We start from the raw sequence: 17,415 nt of genomic DNA, 5'->3' as shown, positions 1-17,415 counted from the left end.
CAAGAAATGTTTCCTTGATATTTAATTTAAAATATATAAAATCTATTATATTTAATTTTATTTCATATCATATTTCAAAATTATCTTTTTTTAATTATTATTCTTTTATTTTATAATATTTTGAACATTTATTTAGGTTTTTTTTTCTTCTTTTTTTATTGTTTTAGTTAACTTTAATAACCCAGATTTTAAGCATCTTTGATTTTTTCAGGATTCTTTGATGAATATAATGTTCAAAATAACAGCATTCAATATCTGAATCTTTTAGAACATTCTAAATTGTCCCTTTTGATTAATTATTATTTTGTGAATCATGAATCCATACGCTGATTCATAACCGTTCGAATCTTTATTTGAGGATTGAAAACAAACACGGAAGAGAAGCCAATGCTGAATAAAGTCGTAGTTTTTGTTATTTTTGGACCAAAATGTATTTTCGATGCTTCAAGAGATTCTAATGAACCCACTGATGTCTCATATGGACTACTGATGATGTTTTTATTCCCTTTCTGGACATGGACAGTATAGTGTGCATACACTTGCATACGCTCTCAGAATAAATATAAAATATCTTAAACTGTGTTCCGAAGATGAACGGAGGTCTTACGGCTGTGGAACGACATTAGGGTGAGGAGTTAATGACATCAATTTGGGTGAACTAACCCTTTAAAAGTAGCACATATACGCACCTGATCTGCATGCCCTTCCGGCAGGAGCACAGGTCCTTACGGAGCAGAATGCTGTTCACCGAGGTGGATCCGATGAGGTAGAACAGCTGTCTTATGACCTGACCCTGCAGCTGCGGCTCCATGCCCTGCTGAGCCATGCTGGTGTGGAACGTGCCGAGCTGCTGCAGGATGGAGCTCACGCTGAACGCCTCGCCCTCGCTCAGGTCCCCGTCCTCCTCAAACATGCTATTTGAGCGCTTACGGAAACCGCCGGGCTTCATGCTGGAGATTCCCTGGAGACTTTCATGCTCCAACATCCCGGGGACTGAACAGAGAGGGCATCGTTTAACAAGACGATGTGCATTATATTTACAAACACCTTATACTAGGTGGCCTAAGTGCATTGTATCAAATGATTAATTAAAATGTTAGTATATAGTAGTTAAGGCCACCTAATATGAAGTGGGTCCCAAACACCAACTTCATCCTTACTGATCATGGGAAAGAGCGCGTCCTCCATCACGCTGATGAACTGATGGTAGATGTTGATGGCGAGGTCGCTGAGAATCTGCCGGTGCTCTGACAGGTCAAAGTTCATCAGGCAGTTCTTGTTCTGACGAGGCGTGTTGTGCTTCATGAACTCCTGTTGATGGAGGAAAAAAAAGGAATCTCATTGGTTGGTTTCAGACACTGAGACAAGACAATAAGACACACTTTGAAAGCAGGTGTTGATGTGTTAATAATAATGGATTGTATTTAGAATGCGCTTTAAGTACTGCCAAACAGGAAATGGAAGTAAAATACAGAAACAATACAATAAATACAGTAAAAAAAAACAATAAATAAATCAATACTCTAATGTACATTTTATTGGGTCTTTAATAGTGAAGGAGACAGACACAGAAAGAGGCTTTACCTCGTCCCCGCTGTACTGTTTGAGACAGTTGAGGAAGTGATATGTGTTGGAGAGCCAGAAGGACAGAACTTCAAAATTCTCCTGATGGCCCTGAAATCATAATCATCATCCTCATCATAATCCTCATCATAATTACCATCATTAAGGAAACTCTAGCGACATGCAGAAGCAAAATCCCATGTCAGAGGATTCTGTAGAGCCTTGGTTGTATTCACATGTGATCGTGTGTTAAAAAGATGCAAAATACATGCAATTTGGTAGCTCAGTGATATGGTGATATATTTCGGTTATGCCAGTTCTATTTACGTATATATATATATACACCGATCAGGCATTACATTATGACCACTGACAGGTGAAGAAAATAACACTGATGATCTCTTCATCACGGCTCCTGTTAGTGGGTGGGATATATTAGGCAGCAAGTGAACATTTTGTCCTTAAAGTTGATGTGTTAGAAGCAGGAAAAATGGGCAAGCGTAAGGATTTGAGTGAGCTTGAGAAGGGCCAGATTGTGATGGCTAGACGACTGGGTCAGAGCATCTCCAAAACTGCAGCTCTTGTGGGCTGTTCCCGGTCTGCAGTGGTCAGTCTCTATCAAAAGTGCCACAGGGTCATGGGCGGCCAAGGCTCATTGATGCACGTGGGGAGCGAAGGCTGGGCCATGTGGTCCGATCAAACAGACGAGCTACTGGAGCTCAAATTGTTAAAGAAGTTAATGCTGGTTCTGATAGAAAGGTGTCAGAATACACAGAGCATCAGTTTGTTGTGTATGGGGCTGCATAGCCGCTGACCAGTCAGAGTGCCCATGCTGACCCCTGACCCCGCCGAAAGCACCAACAGTGGCACGTGAGCATCAGAACTGGACCACGGAGCAATGGAAGAAGGTGGCCTGGTCTGATGAATCACGTTTTCTTTTACATCACGTGGATGGTTGGGTGTGTGTGTGTCGCTTACCTGAGGAACACATGGCACCAGGATGCACTATGGGAAGAAGGCGAGCCGGCGGAGGCAGTGTGATGCTTTGGGCAATGTTCTGCTGGGAAACCTTGGGTCCTGCCATCCATGTGGATGTTACTTTGACACATACCACCCACCTAAGCATTGTTGCAGACCATGGAAACGGTATTCTCTGGTGGCTGTGGCTCTTTCAGCAGATAATGCTCATGACACAAAGCAGAATGGTTCAGGAATGGTTTGAGGAGCTCAACAACGAGTTTAAAGGGTTACTTCAGCGATTAACATATGGCTTTGTATCAGTAGAAACCCTGGAGTATATTCAAATGATCGTGCTCCCCCCTCTTATATCCCCCAGAGACGAGAGATTTATGCATTTTATTCCTGGAAAAATTCCTCTCGTGACGCAAATTGACGATATTTGCGTCACGAGAGGAATGATTGCCCAGAGGCTTAAGACTACAGCCAGCAGAGGGAGCCATTTCCGCATGTTTTCAACTCGTGCATGGGGGATGGAGATCACACAGCACAGCTCAGCTACAGGCATTAATTTTTAAACGGATGCTAAGCAATGTAAGTGTTTTAACTTCTCAAATTAATTTCTATGAAAGTTAAGCTTCCAAAGGCATGAACTGAAAACGCGTTGTGAATGTATGCCGCGAATGTGGTCGCGATTACCTCAGCTCTCATCACGAGAGCTCATCTGACTCCTAATCTGAGTCTGCTGTGAAACTCACGCGGCAACTCGATCGTTATATTGAACAGACACGTTCAGTATTTAATTGTAGGAATTCAGTCTCTGTAATCCAGTAGCGGTGGCTTTGGGAGTGGCCTCACAGGGCAGCGAAGCATTCTGGGAATTGTAGTCTTTCATCCCCATGAGAAAAAAATACATTTTCTGTCTTTTCTCTGTCTAGAAAGCACCAAATTAAAAAATAATTTCACATTTCTACTACATTAATGACCCAGTTTAAATACAGATTCATCTTCCCAGCGCTGAAGTACCCCTTTAAGGCATTGACTTGCTCTCCAAATTGCTCAGATCTCAATCCAACTGAGCATCTGTGGGATGTGCTGAAACAAACAAGTCTGATCCATGGAGGCCCCACCTCGCAACTTACACTAAATAATGAGAATTCACCTAAATAAAAACCACCTGCATTCAAACCTGAGGGTAACTCCTGTCTCTATCTCAGGTTTTGCTGCCACATATTTAGAGGACAGTCGGGCATGCACAGTGTCTTACCGAGATGACCTCTTTTATGGCAGTAATGATGCCATGCATGAGTGATTTGAGCTTGTTTCCATCGTTGAGGTAATCGGCGTGTCTCACACACATGAAGAGGAGATGTGCAGCCAGACCAGGGATCATTTGCACACCCACACCGCGAGGTTTCAGCTCTGCAGATTACAAATGAATGGGTAAGTTATGAGTTATGATTTGAACTTACACTAGCTTTGCATTATAGATTTACCGAGTATGAGCGTCCGGATCAGCCTGCTTTCATCCTGCTTCTTGTACTCCAACATGCCCAAGTACTCTTTGGGCACGGCCGGTACTGCTTTCTGATTGTCTGATGAGAAAACGAAACATGCAGAGGATGAGACCGGATTGGCTAAATGTGAAATCAGGTAAATGGAGAGTTTTACCTGTCACATGTGTTTGAAGAGCTTTGATTTGGTCTTGAAGTCGCTTTATCAATCTGTCCTTCATGTCCGACTGCTCCTCATAGTCCTGAACCAAGAAGAAAATCATCTCAACACATCAGATTAAGATTAACAGATCGACCTTTTGGTCTGCAAAACACCTAAATGCCTTTCAGGAAGATGGTGGCATTAACATTTAAAAAAATGCATAAATAAATCCACATATTCATGCAGAAATAATATAATATAAATAAATAAAATATTTTATAAATAAACTATGATATAAAATAAAACACAACAATATATATAAACAAAATATCTATTATTAATCGTGTGTGCATTTCCCCAACCGTTTTTTAATGTTGTATATTATAATATTACTGTATTATTTTTTAGGGGTTTATTTATTCTTTATTTATGCATGGAAAAAAGCTAAATGAATACATCATAAAATCATGAGTGTAAAACCACACACACACACACACACACACACACACACACACACACACACACACGTTGGTCTATGTGGTTAACAGGGACTCTCCATTGGCGTAATGGTTTTTACACCGTACAAATTTTTCTATCCCCCTACACTGCCCCTGCCCCTAAACCTACCCATCACACACACACACACACACACACACACACACACACACTGCCCCTAAACCTACCCATCACAGGAAACAATCTGCATTTTTACTTTCTAAAGAAACATAATTTAGTATGTTTTTAAAGCTATTTGAAATATTAGGACATTTGATATGTCCTCATAAACCACATTTATAGTGTAATACCAGTGTAATACCCATGTAGTTATACAAATTTGTGTCCTCATCAAACACATAAACAGGCTCACAAACACACACACACACACACACACACACACACACACACACTGCCCCTGCCCCTAAACCTACCCATCACAGGAAATGTTCTGCATTTTTACTTTCTAAAAAAAACTCATCCTGTGTGATTTATAAGCATTTTGAAAAGTGGGGACATGGCCAATGTCCTCATATTTCAGCCTCTCCTTGTAATACCTGTGTCATACCCATGTTATTATACACATTTGTGTCCTTATATTTCACAAAAACACCCCCCCCCCCCCCCCCACACACACACACACACCATATTCTCAGCTGTGAGGTGTGACGTCTCCTGTCTGAGTTTGTTCTTGGCTTCACTCTCTGAGAGCTGAGCTTTCTGCAGCTGCTCGTTCTCCTCCTGGAGGTCAGCCATCTGTCTCTCCATCTCTTCTCTTCTTCTCTCGCTCTCTGTAATCTTCTCCTCCAGGTGCCTATGAACAGAAGCACAACACCTGCTCCTTCAGCCCTGTGCCGCGGTCTGTAGTGTAAATATAGTTTGAGGGTAATGAACGCCTCACCTGCGCTGTGATTGCTCCTCTTCAACCGTGAGCTGAATCTCACTTGATAACTGCTTTATTTTTGCTGCCAAATAAAATGTAAGTTGTAAAGAAGTGCCAACAGATGAAACATGTTAATATTTGGGCTTACCACAACTGAATAAACAGATTTAATTTATATTGTAACATTATTTATTAATATATTTGCAGTGCCTCTATTATACATGTCTCCTAAATTAGGTACACATGAACAAATAAAAACACTTTAAACTCCTCGTTTCTGAGAGCCTACTCTGCTCTGATTGGTCAGATGGCTCACTCTGTGGTGATTGGTCTACTCTGCTCTAATTGGTCAGATTGCCAAGTCTGTTGTGATTGGTCTACTCTGCTCTGATTGGTCAGATGGTCCAGTCTGTTAAATGACTGCAAATATGCATTACCATATCTGAAATTTCAGCTCAGAGGCTTCCTCAGTGATTGATACACAGTGATACGAACAGTAACGATCAGTCAGTTCTACTGTATCAATCTGATCCAAATGCAGCAAAGTGGATTTGCCTTTGCAGTGTAGAAAACAGCATCTTTCTGACATGTCGACAACATGTACCAAACTCTTCCAGGCCTCAGCTACAACTACAGTGTTTGAGCCTGAGGACGGGTCAAAGCAGACGCTGTTCACAGGCATTATGCAAATTTGTTACGAACCTATGTAGGTTTGTACAGGAAGTAAGACTGGAATTACTGACAATTTATTTCAGGCAGTTCAGAATCGGTTCTGTCATTTACATTAACACTTTGCACACCTTTTACATTCACAAAGCTAAATTACACTATGTGGCGAGGTGAACGAGCAAGGGACATTGGAGGAGCGAGTGAGATCGGGGACGTGATTGCGAAGGAGCGTTACATGCGCTCCTAGCCACACCGGTCTCGAGTCGTCTCATGAGGGAGCTCGGAGGCATTTAAGGACGAGTGACACCAGTCAAGGATGAGAGAGGACCAGACCCGGACTTTATGTTGAGTTTTGTTTATGGTTTGTTATGTGTGTGTGTGGGCAGTCGTCCGTGAGGGGCTGCCCGCGTTTTATTATGCGTGTGTGTGGGCAGTCGTCCGTGAGGGGCTGCCTGCGGTTTACTTTCGTTTTGTTTATTTATTTTGAAATTAAAAAGTTGTTGAATATTCGCCGGTTCCCGCCTCTTTCCTTCCCATCTACGAACGTTTATTACACACTACATTAGATGTGCTGGAAAAAGCATAATGGGGCACTTTAAAAATTAGTGTCATATCCTGTTGCCCAGATCTATCCAAAGTATTTTTGCATGCATAAAAGCTGGTCTATTTAAAATGTGGTTGGCTCACCGCTCATCTCAGCGCTCTGATCTTGTAACTGGGTCTCAAGCTCGTGCTTGTGCCGGCTCAGTTCTGACACCTGCTGCCTCAGTTCTGGAATCACCTGCAAACCGGAAGTCACCATCATCAACCGGTGGCTTTAAACTATGACTCTAATCAATCATACATGCTACATAAATACACTCCACCATGTTCTCAGCAGCGAGGCGGGCCACTTCCTGCCCAATGCTTTGGTTGACGTCACTTTTCTCCTGAAAGAGAGCTTGAAGCTGCTCGTTCTCTTTGTTTAAATGTTCGTTTTTGAAGACCAGAGTTTCCAGTTGACTCTCATAAGTTTCTTTCTGCTCCCGCAGCTGAGCCTCCATCACCCTGAGAGAGAAGGACAGTACATTTGCTAGTTTGATGATATGGTCCTCTAATTTGTTAGTCTAATTAGACTGAAAACCTCATACTTTGCAGCTTTCTCCACGCCATCAAAAGCAGTGAGAAGATCAGCTCCGTCATCATTATCTGAGGCTTCTTCACTTAACCTAGAGTAAAAGAGACAATCTGAATCGAGCTTATCCAGATAACAATCAGCACTGACAATCTCAATACTTTACCGCACCTCTGGATGAGATCTGGCTCTGCAGTGTTACCGAGCAGCTGCCTCATGATCAAACTCATCTTAGCTGAGGGCATAAAAATGCATAAAGACATCTCAGCGGTTTATAGTTTTTAAATGTATTGCTCATTGTTTTATAGTATGTTTTATACTTCTGGCTTGAAGACTTTGAGCTCTCATGGTTTTATCAGCTTCAGCTCGTTGCATCTGGAGGCTGTTGATTTCTTTCCGTAAATCTGGTATGACCTTCAAATGAGACAAAAAACAGAGTCATTGTTTGTGTGACTGAAAGAGAAAATCCCTACTACTACTTATTACTTTAAACGTCTTATTTAAACTACTTATTACTTTAAAATCACTCACGGCACAAACAAAAGCTCCACTCAACCGCTCAAGCTTACCAGTAAAACGCCGTTCGCCCAAATCCCACTCTGACATGAAATTTGATTGTAGCCATTTAATTTTTACTTGTAGCCTTTTATTTAATTTTTTTTCATATTTATGTTTAAATAGTATATAATTGTTTATATAATTTCATCTGTTATTGATAATGAAAAGCGAACAGCATGAGTATAGGACATCATAAGATGCACAATATTTTGGAAGACATATTATTTTGACCACTTCATTAAGTTTTGTTTTGTAGAAAGCCTTTCTTTAAAGTGAATCTTAATTTTGTATAAATTGTATCTTAATTTTGATCAATGTTTCATCAACCAATTGCCTAGATTTAATAAATAATATTCCAATATAGCTGACAATATAATCATGGCGCTAATCATGGAATAGAGCGCGTCTGATATAGCCTAGAAATCTAGACGCACCCTAGCGGCAGCAAATTTAATCTGCCCGCAAGTGTCGACTAGGAACTCTCAATACACTTCTGAGCTGTATTCCTCACAATCTGGACGGGCCAATCACATCGTGTATAGAGTCGGCGGGCGGGGCCATAATGACGACGGCCGAGTTGCGTTTGCGTGCTTCTATTAAACACAGAAACTGGCAAAAGGCGGCGGTCTTTCGAATCAGCTTTGACTGCGACTCTGGAAGTCTTGGAGTTGAGCTTTTCTCTGAGAAAAGAACAAAGAACGGCACTGAAGTCATTCTTAAGAAGGGAAGACGTGTTCGGAGTTTAGCCGACCGGATATGGCGAATGTTTAATCAGTCAGCGAGCTCTGCTTCACCTTCGTTGCTCTGGTTGGTGTAGCGCTATCCTATCGCGTGCAGAGGGAGTTTGAAAGACAACCGTTTATCGGACTGAGCCGTCAATGGTGAGTTTCCAGACCAAACATCTTGATGTGCGTCTGGCTTGTCAGGCTACGTCTGATAAATGAACTCAAGAAATATGTCTATAGAAAGCTAGAAATGTCTACTTTTAAATTAAACAATTAAAAATGATAAATAAATAATATCTGTATGACATATGCATTTATCTTTTGGTGGGTCCACAACTGTGGAGATGGCGAGTGAGCATCGTCAACTTCATCTTTGCAGCACATAATGACAATGTCAATGACAAAATCTCCTTGCTATTCTTGACACATTCATTATTATTACCTTTGCTGTTTTTTGTGGCAAGCTTTATGTGTGCTTGAGTGTGGGATAGGCTAATGTATACACTCGTTTTGAATTCTCTCCAGTATATATTTAAGTAATTCAATTAGCCTAATTTATAGCCCAAGCGAAATTTTATTTGAAAAATGCATTTTGTATGTCCTTCAACACTTTTGCATTTCCCCAACCATTTGATTTATATTATTTTTGCATGTATATGCATTGATTGGTTTAATTAATTATTTGAATGTTTCCTCACACATTTGATTTTTTCTTAATTTTTTCTTTTAGCAGGTTTCATTCTCAATATAAGGCTTCGGTTTACTTTAAATGCCTTGGAAGCACTGTAATAAAACAGCGGTTTATACATGAAAAAAAGAGGGGGGATGAGAAGAGAAATGAAGAGTAACAGGTGTGACTGACCTTGACGTGTTTGGTGAGCTGCAGCAGTTGTTCTTGCAGTTCTGCATTGACCTTCATGCCGTCCTCCACTTGCGTCTGGAGTCTGATTCGCTCCTCCCTCAGTCTACGGCTTTCCTCTTTCAGTGCTACGATCTCTTTGTCCGAGTCTTCCCTCTGGAGTTCACAGTTGTGCTCCGCCACCCTGACAGAAAAGAGAACAGACCACTTTTAATGGTGCTTATTTGAGCTTGTGTATGAGCAACTTTTGAGTTCCACTGAGGAAATGGACTGGGAACGGGATGTGTTTGGAACAGGACAATGATTTTGGGGAGAGCTATACCCTCAAAAAAGCGTTCTTACTTCCTAAGCCTCTCCTCTCTTTCCAGATCTCCCATCAGTTTTCTCTTTACATCCTCAAATTGATCTGGAAAGCAAATGTTTTGTAAGTTACAGTCACATACTTTATTATCACGGTTTGAAAATCAGTTCCCTCTTTACCTTGCATCTGCAGGGTCTGGTCTTTCAGCTTCTGCTCCACAGCTTTATTCACCTGAACAAGTTTCTCTTTATCATTCTGAAGCAGAGCGATTGCCTTCGAGAAGAGAACAAAGTGAACACCCTTATAATTATATTCAATACTGTATCAACACTACAGCGATATTGTACAAATCAGTGTGTCTATTACCTGATTGGCCTCTTCTGAGTTTGTTCTCGCCCTCTTCTCTAAAGCTGCCATCTCATTGGTCAGCTTCCCAAGCTCCGCCTCCAGAGCGTGAATCTTTTCTAGTCCTTGAGCACGTGCATTAGATAAACTGGTGAGTCTTTCCATAAGGCCACGGTTCTCCTTATTCTAGAGGAAGAGAGAGAGATTGCATTTCAGAGACACTGCATTATTTTTTTTATTAAATTAGCTAATTTGTACATTTAATCAGCAATTTATTAATATTTTAAATTAGCATTTATTTTTATACTCTCAGTTTTCATTTGATTTGATTTTGTTTTAGTAATTGTATGTGCATTTGTCATTTTCACTACTTTTAGTTTTTTTATATTTCTATTTAGCTTCAATTTATTTTAGTATTAGTAATTTTAGTAAATGTAATACTTCAACTTCAAATAATTTAATTTATTTAGTTGCCTAGAGAAAATTTCTAACTTTCATTTAAGCTTTTTTAATTTACCTAATATTTGTATTTAATAAAATGAATTGAATTATGAATTCGCTTTTATTTGTATATTATCAGTTTTCATTTTCATTTTTGTTTTGGTTATCCATTTATGTCCTTTTCATTTTTTTATATTTCCATTTAGCTTTAATTTATTTCAGCATATCATTTTCATTTTAGATAATTTACTATTTAATTTAATTTATTTTTATTTTGTAAAATATAAATATTAGCCATTTTAGTACACTTAAATAATTAAATTAATATAAAGGATTTAATATAAATATTATTATAAATATTTAATATCATACATATTTAATATAATCTATTTAATATAAATGTATATAATACATAGATATTAGAAATTTTAGTAACTTTAATAATTAATTTAATATAATGAATTTCATATAAATATTATTATAAATATTTAATATTATACATATTTAATATAATCTATTTAATATAAATCTATATAATAAATATAAATATTAGTAATTTTAGTACATTTAATTATTTAACATAATTTATTTAATTTATATTTTATTTGGGAAAATATGAATCTTTTAAATAAGCTTTTAATTTTATATTTTTAAGTTTTCAATTTAATTTGTTTAAGTTTTAGTAATTTTATGTGCTATAATTTTTATTATAGTTTTTTATGTATTTCTGTTTAGTTTTAATTTAAGTTTATTAAATTACCTAATATTTATATTTTATTTGATCAATTACCAAGAGGTTTTTTCCCTGGAAATTTGTTTTGTTTATTTATTTAAAAGAGGACAATGAAGATTAATCAACATTACGATAATGTGACCTGTGACCTACAGCATCAAGCTATACCAATCGAGCTACACATCCTTTAAGTTACTTTGAAGCAAGTCACATGAATAACACATAACATTCTCAGACATAATGTAAAAACAATAACCAAGAACAAATCAGTAACTACAGGGACAAACACAGGAATGTTGAAACAGTGTCAAAATAAGAATCTCTGAATACAAATGAACACAAATATCTGTGACAAAAAGAGCAATAAGATTAAATGGAGATCAAATAGAGACTCTAGAAAAAAAAGCCCTCTGATCTCCCATCAGAGTTTCAAAAAAGATCTCAACAGTGTCTCAAACTTTGCTTTTACCAAGATACCAAAGTGGGAGATCTCAATATAAACATTTCTCATCAAATGATCTGAGCTGCTCTCCACATTCATTCTATAGCAATATATAGTTATTTTACATCAACTCCTGACCCGTTTGTGTCCATTTTCATTCATACAAAAGAATTTTATGAGAAACATCTGACACAAAGGTACTTATTTGAAATGCCCAATAAAATAAATGTATTTCAATGAATCATAAAATGGCCCTGATGTCACCCGACATTAAGAAATCATGTTAATTTCAAATACTTATATCACTGACAACAGTAATCCGGCCAGGATATTGTCATTTAAAAGGCAACTGATGTTGATGATGTCCTGTTGTGTTTTGGCCTGAAGCTCCGCCCTCCCCCTATCGACCAATCACGAAGTCAGTAGTGTTTGGGCATCCGGGTTGCCAGATCTGCTCTAGTTACCACAGCTGCAGATCTACAAACGTTCCTGCTGATCCTGCAGCCAATCTGGCAACCTCGTTTCAGGGGGAGGGGGATACACCACTCTACAGTCATTTGATAGTGATTGCAGTACCAGTTTTGGCCACAATCTTACATACACTTCCTTTAAGTCTCCCTGAGATATGAACAAGCATCCTTGAGCAATAAGCTTTCGATGTTGTGTGATCGTACCTGCTCTTCCACTTTCTTGCGCAGCTGCTGGACTCTGTAGGACAGCTGCACATTGAGGACCAGCCGTCGCATTGTTTGAAACCGCCGGCGCACCAGCCAAGCTCGAGCGTACTTCTGCAGAACCAGAGCCTTGTGCTCTTCCACCATCTGCAATAAGGACACATGATCAAATGTGTGACCTGCATGGACAAAAATGCTACAACAATCGAAGAGACTGGTGGCTATGCCTTTCTGTAGCGCTTGCGGGCCATCCATCCTCTAGTGTAGGCCTGTATGATGACTGCAGCCCTCAGGACGAGCTGGTAAATCTTCCGTACCAGATACCCACGAGAGTGTCTCTGAATCACCACAGCGGCCCAGCCCTGCTTCAGCGCCAGAGCGGTCACGGTGCGCCTGCGAAAGAAAAGAAGGTTTTTCAAAATGCATTTCTGTGATCATTTTCAACAGTTTTAAAGGTGCATTAAGAAACGCATTTGAAAATGGATCGCCCAAGCACCGCAACACAATTGTAGCCAATCAACAGTATGGAGCATGTCAACTCATGATGGGGGAGGAGAGAGATTGAGCCAATCAACAGTAGGGGGCGTGTCCACTCATGATAGGGGAGGAGAGAGATTGAGCCAATTAACAGTAGGGGGCGTGTCCACTCATGATGGGGGAGGAGAGAGATTGAGCCAATCAACAGTAGGGGGCGTGTCCACTCATGATAGGGGAGGAGAGAGATTGAGCCAATTAACAGTAGGGGGCGTGTCCACTCATGATGGGGGAGGAGAGAGATTGAGCCAATCAACAGTAGGGGGCGTATCCTCTCATGATGACGGAGGAGAGAGAGTGAGCCAATCAGCAGTAGGTGGCGTGTCCGCTCATGATGGGGTAGGAGAGAAATTGAGCCAATCAACAGTAGTGGGCGTGTCCGCTCATGATGGGGGAGGAGAGAAATTGAGCCAATAAACAGTAGTAGGCCGTTATTATGTTAAGCCTCGCCCACGACTCTATACACGATGTGATTGGCCCGACCAGAGTTTGGATTTTACAGCTCAGAAGTGTATTGAGAGTTGCTAGACGATACTCGCGGCAGATTAGATTTGCTGCCGCTAGGGTGCGTCTAGATTTCTAGGCTACTAGAAACACTCACCTGATCTGTTTCTTTCCACGCACGTACTGTTGTATAGTGATGGCAGCTTGTCTCATGTGCAGGAACCTGCGTCTCTGCCTCCAGCCCCTCACATGCTTCTGAATGGTCACGCAAGCCGCACGAAGATGATCCAAACGCAGCTTCTCCAGGTACGCCACCTGTCCCGCCCGGAAGAAGATCTTAGTCCGGCCAAACTTGTACTGGTTGGAATCCTGTAATGAACCAAATATGACTTTTTTAAGAACATGGTTGAAGAACACGATCTCTCAGATGTACCACAGTGCGGTTCACTTACAGGAATGAGTTTCTGCAGAACCGTCCTGCACGTCTGCTTCTTCTCTCCCAGCTTCAGCTCTGACTGGCTCATCAAGATACTATAACGGCTGTAAAACTCTATATATGTCCACCTGTAAGGGATAGACAGAGAGGATGAGAACTTTATAGGAAAGAGGGAGACCAGTCAGACATTGCTAGTCTGGACAAAGATGCTGCTTTATGGCATTTTAACCTTGCTTGGTTGGTGTTTTGTCTTCAGATTTGGCAGAATTTTTCACTTTTTAATTTTTGATGAATTAAAATGATCAAAATAACATGTTAACAACATGTCCAGGTCACATTTTACACAAAGATCATAAGGAAAAATAGATTATATTTTTAAAATGATGACTGATTACTTTTACAATAATAATATATTTTTTAATACTACGTAATATTTTTTCCATGTTACAGTCATTTTTTAGGTGCTTGTCATTCTTAATGTTTTTATTTCTGTGTTTTCATTTATTTTTAAATCAGTTTTACAAAAAATATTATATGCTTGTTATTTTTGTCTTTTTAAAAAACATTTCTTTTTTAGATTTAATTGTGTTTAAGTGCTAGTAATTTTGTTATGTGCTTTTGTAATTTTTATTAGTTTTTAAATAAACATTTTAGAATACCATTTTAGTTTTTAGTTTTTTAAATAATACACAAATATATTATACTATTGTATTGTATATCAAAGACATCATTTATTGTATTACAACTTTGAACTAGTTTTTGTTTTAAGATTTCCAGTTGTAAATTCTGTTTAGGGTTTAGGCAGTTTGTTATGTGCTTTTGTCATTTTGATGTATTTTTTGTATTTCTATTTTGGTTTCCTTTATTTTTAATTCAGTTTTACAAAATTAGTTATGTGATTGTCATTTTTTAAATTATTCTATTTTAGATTTAATTTAGGTCGTCATTTTGTAATGTGCTTTTGTCATTTTAATTAGTTTTTAATATTTCTATTTAGCCTCAACATTTTATTCTGGCTTGAGCTTTAGTAATTTTAGTATTTTAACCTAAAACAATTTTATTTCAGTTAGTAGGTAACTAACTGTTTTTTTTATTTAATTTCAGCTTTATTTTGATTACATTTAAATTATTTGATGATGAAAATGAAAAATTATATTCTCCCCTAGATATATCACTATAGATCTGCCTTCCTAAAAATTTCTGTTTTGTGTCATTCAGTCACGTGATAATATACATATGAAGATTACAGTCAAAAAGTAATCTTAAAAAGGCCACATAGTGATGTTTTGATGGTGCTTTGAGAGTTTAGACTAAACTAAAACGAGACGATAGAAGACATCTGAGAGCTTCACATATAAGTTTTGCCAATTCACACTGAACTCCCGACGAAGTGTCTGTTGCCGTCTGCTGGTGCTGGTGTGAATTGGCCTAAATTTGAGTTAATGACAGGGGTGCCGGTCACCTGGATGGGTAACTCTGGGCACTGATGCGGATGGTCTCCAGCACACCACAGGCCCTCAGCTGCTGCACGACACGCTTGGAGTCGTACCTGAGCCAACACACAAAGTTTAATTTACTGTACACAAAAACAGTAAGTCCCAAATAAAAAAATTCAGCCTTGTCACTTACTCAAATGGCTGTTTCTCCTCATTGGGTTTAATACAGCGCACATAATGAGGTGTGGTAGCATTCAGCGTCTCCATTAACAGGTACAAGGAACTTCGAAACTGTGATAAGACAGCAGATAAAGATGTGAAAGATGTTACATATCCTGTACAGAATTGTTTTTTGTCACAATGAATTGAAAGTTTATGAGTATGTATCGCACTGTTCGTGCAACTGCTGACCCAGAATAAACAGCTGTCATATATATTATACATGAAAGAGCTTCACAAAGTCTTTTCAACCACTCAGTATCGTTATTTGAGTTATAAGCACTCAAATAATCACTACGATAAAAGTTTATAGATTGGCTCTAAACATAGTGGATGGGCTGTTTTTTTTTTTTTTTTTTGTAAAGATCTTTGCAGCTCTCATTTTTGCAAGTTACATAATTAAACCTGTAGGTGCTGACAAGGCACCGTCTTAATGGCTTTTTTATGCTCACCAATTCAATGATATATACACTGACCAGCCAAAAAAAGTCTCTGTTTGGATTTTAATAGGCAATGCTTAAAGGAAGTGTATGTAAGATTGTGGCCAAAACTGGTACTGCAATCACTATCAAATGACTGTAGAGCGGTGTACCCCCCTCTCCCTCCCCCTGACTCGAGGTTGCCAGATTGGCTGCAGGATCCGCAGGAACGTTTGTAGATCTGTAGTTGTGGTAACTAGAGCAGATCTGGCAACCCGGATGCCGAAACACTACTGACTTTGTGATTGGTCGATAGGTGGAGGGCGGAGCTTCAGGCCAAAACACATGTTAACATCAACATCATGTGAGGGCTGCAACAACAACTTATCCTGGCCGGACTATTGTTGTCAGTGATATAAGTATTTGAAATTAACATGATTTCTTAATGTCTAGAGACATTTCATGGCCATTTTATGATTCACTGAAATACATTTCTTACATACAGTTCCTTTAAGAGTCTATGAATGGGTCAATAGAGTGATTATTATTTTTCAAGCATGTTATATGCTTGGCATCAGTTCTTCTAACACTCATTGATGGAGTGTGTAGCTTTCCATTTCTTGGGTCTGGACTGATTCTGGAGTAGGAACGTCCAGAGCTAGAGGTGCCGCATTTCCCAGGTCAAGCCACTTTTGGGCTATAGAGAAGCAGCACTGGACTGTTGCTCAGTGGTCCAAAGTACTTTTTCGGATTAAAGCAAATTTTGCATGTCATTCGGAAATCAAGGTACAAGTCCCCACAGTCAGTGATGGTCTGGGGTGCCATGTCAGCTGCTGGTGTTGGTCCACTGTGTTTTATCAAGGGCAGGGTCAATGCAGCTAGCTATCAGGAGATTTTGGAGCACTTCATGCTTCCATCAGCTGAAAAGCTTTATTTTTCAGCACGACCTGGCACCTGCTCACAGTGCCAAAACCACTGGCAAACGGTTTACTGACCATAGTATTACTGTGCTCAATTGGCCTGCCAACTCTCCTGACCTGAACCCCATATATTGTGAAGAGAAAGTTGAGAGACGCAAGACCCAACACTCTGGATGAGCTTAAGGCTGCTATCGAAGCATCCTGGGCCTCCATAACCCCTCAGCAGTGCCACAGGCTGATCGCCTCCACGCCACGCCGCAGTGAAGCAGTCATTTCTGCAAAAGGATTCCCCACCAAGTATTGAGTGCATAACTGAACATAATTATTTGAAGGTTGACTTTTTTTGTAATAAAAACACTTTTTTTTTGGTCGGATGAAATACGCTAATTTTTTTAGATTGGAATTTTGGGTTTTCATGAGCTGTGTGCCAAAATCATCAGTATTAAAACAATAAAAGACCTGAAATATTTCAGTTGGTGTGCAATGAATCTAAAATATATGAAAGTTTAATTTTTATCATTGCATTATGGAAAATAATGAACTTTATCACAATATGCAAATTTTTTGAGAAGGACCTGTAATATATACATCT

At 39.1% G+C, this 17,415-nt stretch overlaps 1 protein-coding gene across 1 annotated transcript in view; it reads right to left on the bottom strand.

Moving 5' to 3' along the window:
* Positions 1-17,415, bottom strand: part of myo5c (myosin VC) — a 37,380-nt gene that overhangs the window by 5,173 nt on the left and 14,792 nt on the right. The window contains exons 16-38 of the mRNA XM_067436488.1: positions 15,459-15,556; positions 15,292-15,378; positions 13,846-13,957; positions 13,551-13,762; positions 12,643-12,808; positions 12,416-12,562; positions 10,147-10,311; positions 9,960-10,053; positions 9,822-9,885; positions 9,483-9,663; positions 7,658-7,751; positions 7,509-7,572; positions 7,354-7,431; positions 7,090-7,270; positions 6,911-7,004; positions 5,573-5,636; positions 5,317-5,485; positions 4,192-4,276; positions 4,017-4,115; positions 3,788-3,942; positions 1,585-1,674; positions 1,161-1,311; positions 690-993 (exon numbers count right to left, since the gene is read on the bottom strand). Of these exons, the coding sequence (XP_067292589.1) occupies positions 690-993; positions 1,161-1,311; positions 1,585-1,674; positions 3,788-3,942; positions 4,017-4,115; positions 4,192-4,276; positions 5,317-5,485; positions 5,573-5,636; positions 6,911-7,004; positions 7,090-7,270; positions 7,354-7,431; positions 7,509-7,572; positions 7,658-7,751; positions 9,483-9,663; positions 9,822-9,885; positions 9,960-10,053; positions 10,147-10,311; positions 12,416-12,562; positions 12,643-12,808; positions 13,551-13,762; positions 13,846-13,957; positions 15,292-15,378; positions 15,459-15,556 (2,954 nt within the window). The remainder of the gene's footprint in view (positions 1-689; positions 994-1,160; positions 1,312-1,584; positions 1,675-3,787; positions 3,943-4,016; positions 4,116-4,191; positions 4,277-5,316; positions 5,486-5,572; positions 5,637-6,910; positions 7,005-7,089; positions 7,271-7,353; positions 7,432-7,508; positions 7,573-7,657; positions 7,752-9,482; positions 9,664-9,821; positions 9,886-9,959; positions 10,054-10,146; positions 10,312-12,415; positions 12,563-12,642; positions 12,809-13,550; positions 13,763-13,845; positions 13,958-15,291; positions 15,379-15,458; positions 15,557-17,415) is intronic.

The sequence above is a fragment of the Pseudorasbora parva genome, chromosome 25, assembly GCF_024679245.1.
Source record: "Pseudorasbora parva isolate DD20220531a chromosome 25, ASM2467924v1, whole genome shotgun sequence".
Lineage (NCBI taxonomy): Eukaryota > Metazoa > Chordata > Actinopteri > Cypriniformes > Gobionidae > Pseudorasbora > Pseudorasbora parva.
Note: the sequence above shows the minus strand (reverse complement) of the source record. Positions and strands in the feature narration are given on the sequence as shown.